This window comes from Camelus bactrianus, chromosome 2, assembly GCF_048773025.1.
Source record: "Camelus bactrianus isolate YW-2024 breed Bactrian camel chromosome 2, ASM4877302v1, whole genome shotgun sequence".
Lineage (NCBI taxonomy): Eukaryota > Metazoa > Chordata > Mammalia > Artiodactyla > Camelidae > Camelus > Camelus bactrianus.
In genome coordinates, this window is record NC_133540.1 from 99950863 (window position 1) to 99967358 (window position 16496).

General features: G+C 34.4%; 2 protein-coding genes and 1 pseudogene across 51 annotated transcripts in view; 2 read left to right on the top strand and 1 right to left on the bottom strand.

Moving 5' to 3' along the window:
- Positions 1–3530, top strand: part of LNX1 (ligand of numb-protein X 1) — a 167567-nt gene extending 164037 nt beyond the window's left edge. For all 8 annotated transcript variants that reach the window (XM_010966089.3, XM_045524927.2, XM_074347816.1 and 5 more), the window contains 2 exons: positions 2165–2323; positions 2942–3530. In XM_010966089.3, the coding sequence (XP_010964391.2) occupies positions 2165–2323; positions 2942–3077 (295 nt within the window). In that variant the 3' untranslated portion in view covers positions 3078–3530. The remainder of the gene's footprint in view (positions 1–2164; positions 2324–2941) is intronic.
- FIP1L1 (factor interacting with PAPOLA and CPSF1) overlaps positions 938–16496 on the bottom strand; it is a 68700-nt gene continuing 53141 nt past the window's right edge. For 36 of the 43 annotated variants that reach the window (XM_074347913.1, XM_074347891.1, XM_074347886.1 and 33 more), the window contains 3 exons: positions 12084–12297; positions 5422–5559; positions 938–4679 (listed from right to left, as the gene is read on the bottom strand). In XM_074347913.1, the coding sequence (XP_074204014.1) occupies positions 4532–4679; positions 5422–5559; positions 12084–12297 (500 nt within the window). In that variant the 3' untranslated portion in view covers positions 938–4531. The remainder of the gene's footprint in view (positions 4680–5421; positions 5560–12083; positions 12298–16496) is intronic. The other 7 variants (XM_074347986.1, XM_074347975.1, XM_074347982.1 and 4 more) reach the window with 2 other exon arrangements.
- LOC105077667 (cyclin-dependent kinase 1 pseudogene) lies at positions 15055–16122 on the top strand (annotated as a pseudogene).

The window sequence follows — 16496 nt, forward strand, 5'->3', positions numbered from 1 at the left end:
TTTGAGGTAACCATAATGTTCTCATTGGGAAATATTACCAAACTCCTTGCTATTCTTTACTCTATGCCAAATCTTCTTCAACTAGGCTGTAATTTAGAGAATTCAGAATCGGAAAAGAGCTCACATTTAAATTTAGATTTTTAGGTCACAATATCTCAAAGGTAAATCCTTCACATTAATCAAAGACAGCTCCACATTTCCCAGTAGGGAGTGAAGTGATTCCACTGAAGAAAAAAATGCCCTAAAACTTGTAAGTCCCAACTAACCAAGGTCTGACTAAAAGGGTTTAACATACTGAGCTCTCTCTCACCACTACAATGAAATTAAAATACTTAACTGAAGGAAAGCCCTTGATGAAATAACATTATTATCACTGAAATCCACTTGAATGCTTGCTACTGAGGGCAGGGGTTTTGTATGTTTTATTCACCCATACATCCAGAGCATGGGACACTCATCAAAATAAGAGTCTAGAAAAATAGACACACTTGTGACTTAATGTTATGTTGAAATTTTTATATTGGTACTTACAAATTTTAGATGGTTAATTTTTATAGCTTGTCCATATGGAATAAAATTTTCAATAAGAGTCAATGTAAGGCCCAAGGTGATACTGAAAAAAACCTAATGGTCAAAAGTGTAAGAAATACTTGGTTTTGAGTATTGCTCTATGTACCCATTTATGTGTTTTAAAGAATGTTAAGACAGATATTTGACCATGACCTTGGATAAGAAGCATGCAGTTCTTCACCTGCTTCCCCCCCAATATTGGGGATAGGTGGGAACAAAAGGCTCTGGTGTTTGGGGAACAATTACCTGCTTTGAACATAAGCAGGCAGTGAACCATTGTGTAAACGTGGTACGAACATGCCATGACTCCTACAAGATGAATATACTAACATGAAATCTTACTGTGAAATACAGAAGCAGATAAATATTTTACAATATAAAATGATTGTTTCATTTAATGAAATTTATATTTTCAGCTGTCATTTCAGTGAAAAATTAAATGATACATGAAAACAGATACAAAGCAAAACTGAGCAGCACTGCATTTTAGCACATTTTAAAGTTATCCACCAAACTCAAAGCTTGTTTTACTTCAAATGGGAGTTGCAATGCCATGAAAAGAAAGTCATGTTACATTGATTAGCAAGGTCAGTAACAAATGTAATGACTAACTTCACTTAACAAAACATTTCACGAGACATTTTATTGATTTTTCAAAAAGCAGTTAATATTTTAAGGTACAATTTATAAACAAAACAATCATATCTTGATTTTTACCAACATGAAAATGCTAATTTTCCTTCAAACCAGTGCCTGGACTGAGGGATTTTGCAAATCCAGCTCCTGACACAGCTCTGTCACAACTGTCACACAGTTTTGTACTTACTCAGTCTGCACTTACGATAACATGGATGCAACTGCCACTGAACAGTAAAAGCAATAGCTTCTTTGATCTAATTTTCTGTTTTAGCTGAGGATTCTACTCATTTACAGAAAACCTGTGGTCTTTCTTCCCATTCCTTTTATAACTTGCTGTTCAGCTTATGGCTAATTTTTTCTCCTGCAATATGAATTGTTCTTATCTTTAAATGCACCTCTATCTCCATTCACTATAATTATGCCTGCATGCTTCTCTATAGCCTATCAAACATGTAGAACTACATATAAACTGGTATTTTTCAAAAGTCAAAACTTCAGTCAGTCTGTTAGTTAGGGTTTAAATTTTTTTTCACTGAGATTCAAAGAATTTTTGCCTTCATTAAAAATTTACATCCATTAAGTAAATAAAAATGTGACGTCCGTAAGTATGCTTGAATTTGGTTCATGAGTAAGGATTTAGGCATATCCAACTTTTTAATATAAATTAAGGCATTAAATCATCTTTAAGCCAAAAATATGATTATTTCTCAGTAGACATATAAGCAGAACCTAATAGATGGTATCATTGTTTTAAAGGGTGTTTAGCTGTGGAAAACAGTTCAATTAGAAAAAGCCAGCTAACAGCACAAAGGTTACTGGGCTGTGACAGTTCTGAGTAAGATCCATGCAGTGCTATTAAGCCTAAAAAGCCAACAAAGGAAATGGGAGATGAATCACAATAATTACAAGGAGTTCAATTTTACTGTGCATTTATACTGATTACATCTTGTTTCAGGTACCTGTATAACTGTAAAGATGTTGTATTGCGAAGAAACACAGCTGGAAGTCTGGGCTTCTGCATTGTAGGAGGTTACGAAGAATACAATGGGAACAAACCTTTTTTTATCAAATCCATTGTTGAAGGAACACCAGCATACAATGATGGAAGAATTAGGTAATAATAATGACTACTTAATGAAAAACTGATATTCAAAGACTTTTTTTCTGCTAATTTTTAATTTAGAAATGTTCAAACCTCCAGAAAAGTTGAAAAAGCATAATCCCCAGATTTTATCTAGAGTCACTAATGGTAAATAGCTTACCACTTTTGCTTTCTGTCTCTCTAAATATATATTGATATTTATACATATTGCAGAATTGCTTGAATGTACATTGAACACGTTAAGATGTCACCCCTAAATACTTCACCACGTACAGATTGTGTTGCATACGTGCAAAAGCTTGAACCCATTTGAAATAAGGCATTTGTTTATCATACCTTTTTTACTGGCAAGAAATTAAACACTTATGTAGCATTCAATTTCTGAGAAATCCAAAATGATGAGTTACTCTTGCCCCATACAGCAACTTCCTATACTTTTAGTATTCTTTCTAAAACAGGCTGAATAGATAGAATTTGAAGAATTAAAGTGAGGGGGGTGAGGAGAACCTTAATTAGAACTAATAAAAGTTGATGTAGCAAAAACTAGGACGACCAAAAAAAAAGATGCATTAACTTCAGCTATGGCTCAAAATGTTAATCATATACCTTGTTTCATTTATTTATTTTTAGATGTGGTGATATTCTTCTTGCTGTCAATGGTAGAAGTACATCAGGAATGATACATGCTTGCTTGGCAAGGATGCTGAAAGAACTTAAAGGAAAAATTACTCTCACTATTGTTTCTTGGCCTGGCACTTTTTTATAAACTCAGTGATGGGTCACAGGAAAAAGGAAATCACAAATAAGCTAAGTTGAAACAACATTTATCTTGTCAATTTTTGTATTTGAAGGCTACACTGTAAAAATGTAAACGTTAATGTCAGGAAAAGTATAATCGAATGAAAGCCACACCTCACAAAGTATAATTAATTCTCGAAACATAAACATATTACTAATAGTTTTTATTCAGTGTAGAGAATTTTTCATTACTCTACAGCTTTTAAGTTTATATATTTCTAGTCATAAAAAGCTCTTAAATAGCTGAAATGGTCTGTTTGCCCCCAATGAATTCAAATCATACACTTAAAAATTTGGTATATGCTGAGGTCTGCAAAGGTACATTCTGGGCATTTTAAAAACAATTTCCAGACAGAGGATTTTGAAAGTGCATTGTTGAAAAATGTTCATCAAATGAGAAATAAATATTTTTCAAAACTTATATAGGTGTCTTCTAGTACATGATACTAAGTTCATTTCTTTTATGACTATTTAAAAGTTCCTAGTAATACATTCTTTTAAAACCATGTTGTTACCATCACTGGCAAATACCTCCTAAGGGTCACCCCTAAAAATGCTCACAGAATTATAAACTTGTATTTTCTTAGATTTAATAGGAAATGACTAATCTACAGGCTGTCATTTATTTTTATTCACAATATAGCTAGTAACTGTATAAAAACTCCATGTGCTGCTCAACCAATGAGCCTTGGAAAAAGCATCAAGAAAGGCCAAACCAGCTTGACCTTGGCTCACATGATATGGCCTTGAGGCAATTCTGATTTGTGTCACAGTGACGAGTATCTGTCCACGTGCCTGACAGAAACTACACTTAGGGCAAGTTATTCCAGAGGCCACCCAAATGCCGTAACATTTTATTACTTTGGATAGAAAAGTTCCCCCCATTTAGTTTTACCATGAACCCAAATTTAGAACACTGAAAAACCTGCTATCAAAAAGTTATAAAAACTGTTCTGTGAGTTCTCTAATATGCTAAGTGACAGTGCCACAGCAGTGATAAGACTAGTTTTAATCTCAAGACTCAGAGGTGCCTTTGGATGCATTTTGCAGTGCAACCTCTTAAGAAATTGGTATGTGATTAACTCAAAACTGGCCAAGGCAGTGGAACCTTGACCTTAATCAGATAGTGTGTATGTACATAGCTAAACGTAGCTCTTTGAAATTCCCTGCTGAGTGACTCATTCACATTACTTTCTTGGATATAAAGTCATTACTGTCTTTTTATTTTTTAAATATTACAAGACAAAGTTTTTTTTTTTTAAGTTAACATGAAAAATTTGCTCTTTTATTTTGGAAGAAAAAAGTGAACTTTTCATACTAACAGAACAAGATTAAAGGCAAATTTCTTCAACATTATTCAGAAAAATAACAAGATCTAGAGTATCTACTTCCGGCACTGCTGTACACAAGGCACGAGCATGCCTATTCCGCAGGGGCAGCCTCGGTGCTCTCCTGCTCGGGGGCAGGCTCGCTGCCAGCTTCTTTTCCTTCTTTGCTTCTTTTAGATTTTTTGTGCTTGTGCCTCCTATGACTGTCTCCTTCTTCACTTTCATGGCGACGCCTACTATTACTAAAGAAAAAAGAAAATATGTACTTAAACATTTTTACAAAGAATGTAAGTAGTGACAGGTATCAACCCACTTTAGGTAAATCCTCAGTTTAACACTGGTTTTTAAATAATCTAGTAACATTCTTCTTTTTCTCACATTTTGAGGAGTAATCATTTTTAATGTGACTTCTATGCCGATATTTGAGTTTTTGGCTCACCTCCACAGATACTTCCTAGGACCCCAAGGCCCATACCCTTTAGATCACGAGGCTGACGTGCTGCCCACTGCACCGAGAGGGCCGCTAGGCCCAGGTACTTTATCCTAAAAGACTAACTACAAATCAGAACAGGAAATACTTTCTAGAATTGATTTTAGGCAAACAATAGGCATTGTAATTTAATTTTTGAGACTACAATGCCCTGAATTTTCCTTAAGTTGAACATTGCTTTGTTTAATGATATTTACTGTAAAAACTTACTCATATGACAAACTCCCTTTCCCAACAAGATAATGCAGTAAGTCCAAGTCTCATATTTTTCACTCCCTAATTTTGGCTTCTGGGTATTAAACATAGTCTTGTTAGATTTCAAAATCTTTGTTGAAAATTCTAAAGAACCAACTATTTCAACAGATTATTCTTAATCTTCCAATTGGTAACACATACGTTCTAGTGGTTATTTGGAAATGTTTCTTTTCTTCCCAAGGTCAAATCAGTTTATCTCTTGGCTTCAAAGTGATTCACTATTTCATTAAAGAGCAAACCTTCGAGAGGACTTGTGTCTGGTCTCCTCCTTCTCTCTGTGCCGTCTCTCCCTGTGTCGTTCTTCTTTCTCCCGGCTTGCTCTGTGGCGCTCATAGCCTCTTTCGGCATACTCTCTGTATCTGTATCGTTCTTCATCACTGAAAGCCGAACAGAAACAATTTTTCTTGACAACTGGACTGTTGATTCTGAATGTTTTTAAACCATAAAAGATGAGAGATCCAAGTCCAAAAAAGAAGCCCCAATGTTAGCATTTTATACAGGATAGGTGCAAAGTAAGTATCTGCTGAATTGAGAGGAAAACAATGCTGTTCCCAAATTAGGACTAGATCTAATACAAGAATACAAAATATATAATAATTTAACTGTCAAAGGACCAAGTTTGTTCTGTGCTTTCACAGTTGGTATAGGGTAGAAATTTAATGTAACAATGCTGTTTTCTTCAAATACTGGGAGCTGTAACTCATTTAAATTTTAATCAACAGCTTCATTTTCTTTTCCTTCTTAGAATTAAAAGCATGTTTATTATTCTTTTATTGTACACTCAGTTATAATGTGTCAATTTCTGGTGTACAGCACAATGTCCCAGTCAAAATGTACTTTTTTTATGTCAGATTTCCAACCAAAATTCTTATATTTGTAAAATCTTAGGTACACGGTTAAGATTCTAAAAATACATTAAAAATATATGGCTCACAATGGCTACAAAATGGAAAGTAGATAAAGGATTCTTAAATGCTTCAATCATTAAATAGTAATTCATCTAATGAAGAGGTATAAACATTAAGAACAAAGGGACATCAAAGCAACTTCCACAATATCCACACAAAATGCAGGGAGAAAACTGCTTGTGGATACACTTGAATTTTGACATCCCAGTAACTTAAGACTATGTATGTGTGGCTGGTGGGGAACAACTTCAAATGCATATTAAGCTGCACCTCCATTTTCTGATTTTTGGGGGGAATGGGCTGGAGAAACTGGGACTGATGGCTAGAGTTAGAAGGTAGGCATCTTTACCTCCCACGACCTGTCTCTCTCCATTGTCCTTTCATGAAAATGAACAGACATTCTTCTCTCCATTTTTCTCTTAATCCTTCAAGTGTCTCTTTTTTGTTCAGCATAGAAGTCAACACTTTCTACATCCTAATGTCAGTGAACTCTCTTAGAATGAATAAAAATATCTTTTAGAGCACTGTGTGCTAAAAAGCTTTGGTTTCTAGAAATGTATGTTTAATACAAATGGTTAAATTAGTAATTTAGATGAAGCCCCGAGATGTTACGGAATCTGAGTTAACAGGAGACAGAATCAGGTGAAAGTATAAGCTATATAAAAACAAACCAGGCTAAGTTTGGTTTCTCAGCAAGAGTAATGACTCACTAGTGCTACACCTGATGCCATGTCATATTGCTGACCAACTTATTATTGCCCGTGACACATTTTTAAAATGTGTTATTAAAAAATGTATTCTTGTATGCATATGCTACATGTACATATATAAACACTTGTATGTGTACACAAACACAATGTTTTGCTAATCACACACATGTCCTTGGTGTCTGGAAGGGGGAAGCATGTCACCTCAAAGGCGGTGCGCATGACAGGCAGTGTGGTACAGGCGGGAAGAGTAAGGGCAGGGCAGGCCAGGAGCACGTCCTGATTCTGCTACTAAGTGTGTGACCCAAGGTAATTTACTTACCTTCTCTAAACACTCAAGTTTTCTCACCTGTAAAACTGACAATCTTCTTCAGGGTTGCTGGATAAGTGGCAAGAACACTTATAAAGTGAAGTAAGAGCAGACCTCAATAAATGGTCGCTAATATACATGCTTGCCATTTTCATTAATGCTTAATTTTTCATAAGCAGAACCCTTTTTGTGAAGGTGACTGACTGACAATGTTTCCAGAGCAGAATACACTAGCACCTACCATGACAAACATTAGCACTAACATTAGCCTATTTAAAAATGAGGTTGTCTTTGTAATGATTCCAACTGGATTTACATAAAAATAATAAGGTCAATTATGTCATAATCTGTCATTTGTAACCCTCTCTTTTCCCTCTCACCCTAACACCAATCCCTGCTAGCTTTGAGGCCTTTGAGAGTCGGAAAGCAGCCATCTGATGGGACCCTTTACTCCATGATGGTGGAAGATTTGGTGTCACGCAAAATATAGAGTCCTTCTCTGATAAGCAGCTGCAGCACAAAGGTTCCTCTGGGCCTGGAAATCATTAGAGCTCATTTCAAACACCCTAGAATGACCACCCTTCTTTCTGGCCCACAATTAAGTGGCCTAAAAAACAGATGTTGAGACTGGTCTGTAATTTTCAAAACAATGACCCTATAATTTGTAACACAACATAAGACTACGTGCCATACTGCTAAAATATAAGTCTTATGGGAAGAAATGGCCTTTACTTATACTTCATTTGGATTTTCCAGAGAACACTTTATTTCTGGGATAATTCAGAACAATACAAATTTCTTCTACCTTTCCTGTCCTCTCTGGCCTTGAACTTTCAGTGAGATGTAGGTGAGCATTACTCCTGATGCCCTACAGCTAGCAACCTGAAAATCAAATGTGGCTTAGCCATTAACACTTTTAGCTTCAATAAAAATTAAACAGCATTTGTACGTGTGTGTCTGAAATCAAAGAACTCAAAGAATTTTATAAATGCTGTATTATTTATGCAAAAACGTTATAAGCTCTAGCAAAGCAGTTCATTTTAGTTTTTCCTACCAAGTTTTGCATTAAGCTCCTTACTTTGTGAACATGTACATTCTAAGATAGCAGTACTATTTACATATATTCATTTTAACTGCATTAGAAGCAATTCAACTTTCTGGAAAGTAATACCCTTGAACTTGGCAGAATTCATGCACTTATGTGACTAAAGTTAGCAGCACCTGTCCCACCATACAAACACAAAACATACACACAGAAACGTGTATGTATCATACCTTTACTTATTTAGTCAAAAAAATTTTGCCAGCTGCCTACAATGTATAGGTCATATTATTAGGAGCTATAGGCAGGAAAGAGATTAATACATCCTGTTGAGTTTCTTCTTGCAAGTTTTTTAGGTAAAGTTTTAAACTTCTAACCAGTTCTAATTACCTTGATAATATTATATAGTTAAATCTATAAGGACAGTGTATGAATAATTCTGTATCCTCACCACACAGCTCTGTGCCTAGTACATAACAGGGACTCAAAAAAGGACAATTACGTGAATTTGATTCCGCACCACCCCCAAAAGAAGAAAAAAACAGAAAAAGAAATCAAGTGCAGAGAGAGTAATAGGGAAAATGAAAAGTAACAGAAAGTTTCAACTACCTAATTCCAGGACAAGAAAGGACTTCAAGTAGCACCTCAACTGCAACCGCGTCTCCAGTAGACAGTGTTGCTGTGCCGCTGTCTTGACTTCTCTATGCTTTCACTCCCTCACGTGACAAGTCGAAATTTAGACTGGATAATCCCTAAGGGCCTTTTGGATTAGGAAGTATACAATTATATGATCACATCTAACAGAACAAATGCTTCTGAATCAAGCATATACTCATATCCTGAACTGATACATTGCTTCATCTCATCCAGCAAATCAAAAAACTGTCTGTATACCTTATATTTACCTCAACCATAAAAATAGCTGGTATCAAAAGGAAGTTAACTTATTTCATTCTACATTGTGAGGGTACCTAGACTAATATGTTAATTAGAAAGACACTGAAATTAATGCTTTGATAGAGATAAAAGTTGTTTTTTATCCCTTTTAAACTAGCTAACACAGTTTCACCAACAGTTTTCAAGACTGTTTCTTCTCTGTTGTATTTGTCCTCCTCCCCTGATACGTGTAAGTCATTTTATTCATTGACACATTCGTTATGTGCCAGGCATTACTGTACAAAGTACTGAGGATACAGAAATGAAAAACGGTAGTCAATGAAACAGGCTTACTAAGAAAGACATGCTTTAAAGAATCTCACAGAAGACAAACGTGAGCTGGACCCTGAAGAATGAATAAAAGTTCGTGAGACAGAGAGGAGAGGAGTAACATGAAGAAAGGAAACGTTAAACTATGAGGGATTTTTCAGAAGAGCAACTAGTTCAGTGAAGCTAGAACATGCAGTATATTGGCTTGGTTGAGAACTGGGGTTAAAATATAGGAAGGTGTACTGGACCTGTCAATCACAAAAGAATTTTGAATTTATTCTTTAGGCCAACAGTACATAAATTCTTTCCAATGGTACAGAAAGTTCTAGGGAATCAATTTCCAGATCCTCAGCTTCCATATTTATTCTTTCCTAAATCTGAACTGCCTAATGATACACAGGTAAAACATCATGCCACTTTTCCAGTGAACCTCTTCTCCACAATGTTCCTGCCCTTTTACAAAAGAAAGGCATTCTTTTCATCAATGTTACTATAGTATATTATTAGCTCAGGCTGTAAAAACCACCATAGCATCAAAAAGATCCAATTTAAAATATCAGTGTCAATAAGACCTATTTTATTCAAGGAACCAAAAAGCATCTATAGGGCTTTAGGTCTTTCTTACACATCTTTCTGTAAGAGACAAAATATGAAGTAAGAAATGGAGTATTTTGGGTTGTGCTCTGGGGTGTTCTAACTTCAGATATACTATAGTGTGGTGGGAGTCATAATTTTTCCTGAACTAGTTAAAAACAAAAACAAAAACAAAAACTCCTTCTGAAGGAAAGCAAAACAGAGTATCTAGGAGGCAGCATGTTATTTGAGCTCTGTGACTATTTTGTTTATCTTAGACAGGGAATATGGATTAACTCACTAACTGAACTGAAAAATGAAGTCAGACTTTTTCCCCATAGAAATTGGGTGTGATGTGGCCGGCTGGCTTGACAATATAAGCTGTCTTTTACTAATTTAAGTTTTTTGGTAGTTATTTTCCATAAATGGAATTGGGGAAAACTGCAGCTCCAAGGCTGCATGAAAATAAATACCAAACACAAATAAAGGTGTTTCATTTTTTAAAGACATTTTGGCAAAGATGTATTAAAATTAACAATATTTCAATTTCCCTAATCCTTTCTGAGCATATTAAGTTGAACAGGGTAACTCGAAAGAGTATTAAGCGTAATCGGTCGTTTTTTGATAGTCTCAGCAAAGCTCTTCTGGTATCCTTCCAAGAAACTGAGAAAACTAAAGACTTTAATTACTGGGTTAAACTGTATCCCCCTAAAAGGATATGTTCAAGTCCTAACCCACATACCTGTGAATGTAACCTTACTTGGAAACAGGGTCTTTCAGATGTAATCATCAAGCCAAGATGAGGTCAACTGCATTTGGCTGTGCCCTAATCCAATGACTGACATCCTCATAAGAACAGGGAAATTTGGACACAGACACAGAGAGGAGAATGCCGTGTGAAGGCAGAGACAGACTATAGTGATGCATCTACCAACCAAGGGACACCAAGGACTGCTAACAACCACCAGAAGCTACATGAGAGGCATGGAACACATTCTCTCTCAAAGCCTACAAAAAAGGAACTCAACTTGTTGCCACCTTGATATCAGACCTCTACCGCCCAAGACCTGTGAGAGAGTAAATGTCTGTTGTTCTAGGCTACCAGTTTGTGGTATTTTTGTTTCAGCAGTCCTAGAAAACAATTACACTGAGTAGCAATCAAGTGGTTTCCAATTCTCTGCTTTTAAGAACACTGAGTCATGAGCTGATAGATCCTTAAAAATAACTTTTGGTGACAGGGTAACTGTGTAATTTCGACATCACTAAATCTCAAAGTGCTCAAATAATTTGGTGACAGAGCCACAACAAAATTCCATCAATTCTGATTTACATATTTTATGTGAACAAGGTTTTTCAATGCTTACATCTGCATATTTAAAAAAAAAAAAATCAATGGCAGAACCTGTTTTTCCCTAACAGTAATATTCATTCATGGATACAAATATTAATTGTGGATGGGTAGAAGCACTCCCGTAATATTAAGGAATGTAGTTCCATTATTTTCAGAATATGCATTATTTTTATATATAAAAATATTGATAACTAAAATTAAAAAAATTTAAATACTTTAATCTTATGGTCATTAATTTTTTTGCACATTTTAATTTATAGGGATGTTGCAGGAAAGATAGGATGGATGAATAAACAACTTTTTTAAGAATGAAAATATTTTGTATTAGAATTTAAAAATTGTAAAATTTCCAACTGTTAAAGAGAGCTTGTTTATACACTCTAAAAAAGTGGATAATGAAGTTTAACAAATCACTATGGTGTTCTTAATCCACTGGATATATTTAAAAGAGTAATGATAATTTTATTTTAAAATTGTGATATTTATAATAGACTGGAAATTATATCTATATTGCAACTGTTTAAACTTAAGGTGAAAAATTTTAGATGGCAATATAAAAATACGTGAGGGATATGACGTTTTTGAAGTTCTTATAAGGGAAAAATGAACAAATTTAAAGACCGTTGCTTTAGATAATGGGAAGCCTCTATAAATTAAATAGCCTTGATGCTTTTAAAATGGCTATCCCAACTACTCTTCAAGCAACCCTTTCCCAATTGCATTGGATTTTCCATCCTTGCACCAAATATAAATTCAAAAGTGCATATAAAAATACACGCGTACAAACTCCTGCACTGAACAAACCTGTTGAAAACACTTGGCGTGGGGCTGTGATCACGCTCCCTCTCTCTTTCTCTGGTGCGTTCTCTTTCTCTGTCCCGGTCACGATCTCGCTCTCGGTCTCTATCTCTATCTCTGTCTCTGTCTTTCTCTCTTCTTGCATAATAGTCCCATTGCTTACTGGTGTCCACAAGACTAGGCCATGAGGGAGCAGAACCAGGAAGGTGGGGAAAGGCAACTACAGAGAAAAAAAAATAATTAAAAACAAGTTATAATACTTAAAAAACAAAACAGACAACGAAAAGTTACTGAAAAATAAGACAAAAATCCCACAAAAGTGCTTTATTAGATTAAAAAGAAAATTATTTTATAAATAGAAAAGAGAAATAACATTTGGTAAATACCCACAATTTAGGGAAATAACCAAAAATAAACCTTAAAGATCTAACAAAGACTCTTCATTTTGCAAGGTGAACAGCAAACAGAATTAGATACGTCAAAAACTTCTCAATATCAAAAATGTAAACTAGAATACATCAGGCCATCTTCAAAGTGCTGACAGAAAGTAACAATCAAACTAAAAATCTGTACTCAAAATTATATTTTAAGAATAAGACAAAAGCATTCATAAAAAACTAAAGAAAGCTTATAAACAGAGTTCACCAAAAAAATTCTATCAGATATATGCATAATACATTTCAAGAGTAACCACTAAAAAAAAAAAATAGAAATGTATTATTTTAAAATAATACAGGGAAAAACAATTTTTAAAATCACCCAAAAAACTCAGTCAACTCAAAAAAGACTGGAAAGAATGAGTAGGGGACATAAGTCTGAATCACTGAAAGTTGAAAATCACAGTGAAAAAGGGACTAAATTAATCAGTTAAGTGACAAAGATTGTTGATTTGTACTTTAAAACATTCTACCTATATTCTGAATATAACAGACATAAAAACCCACAAAATAGTTGAAAGTAAAAGGACAGGAGAAAAAAGAGGAAAATACTAATATCCCCCAATTTCCATGAGTAGTTATAATAATGACAAAGCAGACTCATACATAAAGGATTAACTGAGGAAGAAAGGACGAATATATGAAGACAGAGGATGCAACTTACCAAGGAAACAGAACAATTAAACTTCCAGTATCCAACAACATAGAATTACTTTTTATAGAGTAAAAACTAATAGAAACAATACAGGTAGAAATAGAAAAATTCACTATGATCATGGGAGATTAATATACTTTCTCAATTACCAACACTTTAAGCAAACAAAAAAATCATTATAGATATATGAGAACTGAGCAAAACACTGCTAACAAGGTTGATTTAATGGACATAACATGGAATACTGCCCAGGCCAAGTAAAGAAGACTCATTCTTCTCACCCATATGAAACATTTATAAAAAATATACTGTGTACTTTTGAAGGATAAGTATAACAAACACCATGTTCTCTGATCACCACATCACTGAAATTAGAAGTAAAAATTAAAAGTTACTATTCAGCCATAAAAAACGACAACATAACGCCATTTGCAGCAACATGGATGTCCCTGGAGAATGTCATTCTAAGTGAAGTAAGCCAGAAAGAGAAAGAACAATACCATATGAGATCGCTCATATATGGAACCTTAAAAAAAAAAACCAGAAACAGACTCATAGACATAGAATACAAACTTGTGGTTGCCAAGGGGAGTGGGGATGAGAAGGGACAGACTGGGATTTCAAAATTTGTAGATACTGACAGGCATATGCAGAATAGATAAACAAGATTATACTGTATAGCACAGGGAAATATATACAAGATCTTGTGGTAGCTCATAGCGAAAAAAAATGTGACAATGAATTATGTATGTTCATGTATAACTGAAAAATTGTGCTCTCTACACTGGAATTTGACACAACATTGTAAAATGACTATAACTCAATAAAAAAATGTAAAAATAAATTAAAGTTATGGGAAAATAATCTCCATGTAATTCAAATTTAAAACATATTTCTGATAACTCAGGGGTCAAAAAATTCATAAATTTAAAATAATGTAAAAATCAAACATAAACAAAAATACTATGTATCAAAAGGCTAGAGATGAAAACTGTTCTGGAGGAAAATTAATCTTAAAAAAAAACACTACATTAGAAAAGATGGAAAGTAAATGCATTAAGCTTCCAACTTAAGAACTTAGAAAAAAATAGAATAATCCAACAGAAGGGAGATAATATAAAAGTAGAAATCAAGTGAGTAGAAAACTACCACACAATAAATAAAGCTGAAAGTTGGTTTTTAAAGACTAGACAAATAAAATATGATAATCTTCTAATGAGATTAAGAAAGAGACATAAAAATATCAGAACCAATAAGGGACCACAACAGATACTGCAGAGATGAAATACAGAGAATATACTATACTTTACACAAACACATTTAAAAAGTTAGTTGAAATAAATCAATTCCTCAAAAAATAAATAACAAAAATGACTCAAAAATAAAAAGAAATCTTGAATAGTCCTATAATTACTAAAGACTTTAAATCAGTAATTTAAAACCTTTCCATAATACCAGATGGCTTTTACAGGTGAGTTTTACTAGCTTATAAGGTACAGATCATTTTAATATTATACAAACTTCCAGAGAATAGGGGGAAAAAAATTATTCCCCTACTTATCACATGTGGCTTGTATAACCTCAATACCAAAACCAGTTAAGCACAGTACAAATAAAGGAAAATCAGGCCAATCTTATATATGAACATAGATGTCAAAATCCTAAATAAATCAGTGGTTATTTAAAAAAAAAAAAAGTAACCAATCATGACCAAAAGAGATTTTTCTTATTCTGACATAGGGTTCTATCAAAAACCTAAGAGTAAGCACTTAGCTTCAAAGCTGGTGCTTGGAAGTTACGGGAGAGCAACAACAACCTGGTAGCCACCGATGTTTTCGTCGTGGGATAATAAGCTGGGACTTACCATACCCATTGATTAACTATTCAAGACTATACCAAAATAGAGAAAACTGGAGAAGGCACCTGTGAAGTCTTCTATAAGGGCAGACACAAAACTACAGGTCAAGTGGTAGCCATGAAGAAAATCAGACGAGAAAGTGAAGAGGAAGGGGTTCCTAGTACTGCCATTTGGGAAATACCTCTATTAAAAGAACTTCGTCATCCAAATATAGTCAGTCTTCACGATGTGCTTATTCAGGATTCCAGGTTATAGCTCATCTTTGAATTCCTTTCCATGGATCTCAAGAAATACTTGGACTCTATCCCTCCTCGTCAGTTTATGGATTCTTCACTTGTTAGAGTTATCTGTACCAAATTCTACAAGGGACTGTTTTGTCAGTCTAGAAGAGTTCTATACAAAGACAAATCCTCAAAATCTACTGATTGATAATAAAGGAACAATTAAGCTGGCAGATTTTGGCCTTGACAGAGCTTTTGGAATACCTATTAGGGTGTATACACGAGGTAGTAACACTCTGGTGTAGATCTACTCTAGAAGTATTGCTGGAGGTCAGCTCTCTACTCAACTCCAGTTGACATCTGGCGTATAGGCATCATATTTTCTGAATTAGCAACTAAGGAACTATTTTTCCATGAGGACTCAGAGGTCAATCAACTCTTCAGAATTGTCAGAGCTTTGGACACTCCCAATAACGAAGTGTGGCTAGAAAAGTGGAATTACAGGACTATGAAAATGCATTTCTCAAATGGAAACCAGGAAGCCTAGCATCCCATGTCAAAAACTTGGATGAAAATGGCTTGGATCTGCTTTCAAAAATGTTAGTCTATGATCCTGCCAAATGAATTTCTGGCAAAATGGCACTGAATCATCTATATTTTAATGATTTGGACAATGAAATTAAGATGTAGATTTCTGACAGTTTCCATGTGTTGTGTAAGAACAGACAGCTGTACCATTACTGTTAACTGTTTTTGTCCTGTGTATTTTTCTTTGTTGTAAAACTTAAGCTGTACTTCATCTTCTGATTTCAAAAGTGTAACTTAAAAATGTAAATACTGTTCTATATGAATTTAAATATAATGATTCTGTATATGTTTGTAGATCTCACTGTAACAACTATTACCAAAATAAAACTATAAATCTAGGGGGAAAAAAACACCTAAGAGTAAAAAAAAATCTAGCAGCATAAATATAAAAGCATCTCCTTAAAAAAGGAGGGGGGCAGTCCCAGACAAGAACTCAACTTTCAGTACTTCAACATCATATAGAGGTCCTAGCCAGCACAATAAGACCAAAAACAGGGGATTGAGGGTGAGGAATAAGAATCTGAAAGGGAAGGATCTGTAGGTGATACTGCCTGAAGAGACTTTACAGACAAATTATAGTGAGAGTTCAATAGGTAAACGGCATATGTACTGATCAATATATACCTATTTTACATAGAAAAAATTATATTCCTAAATATA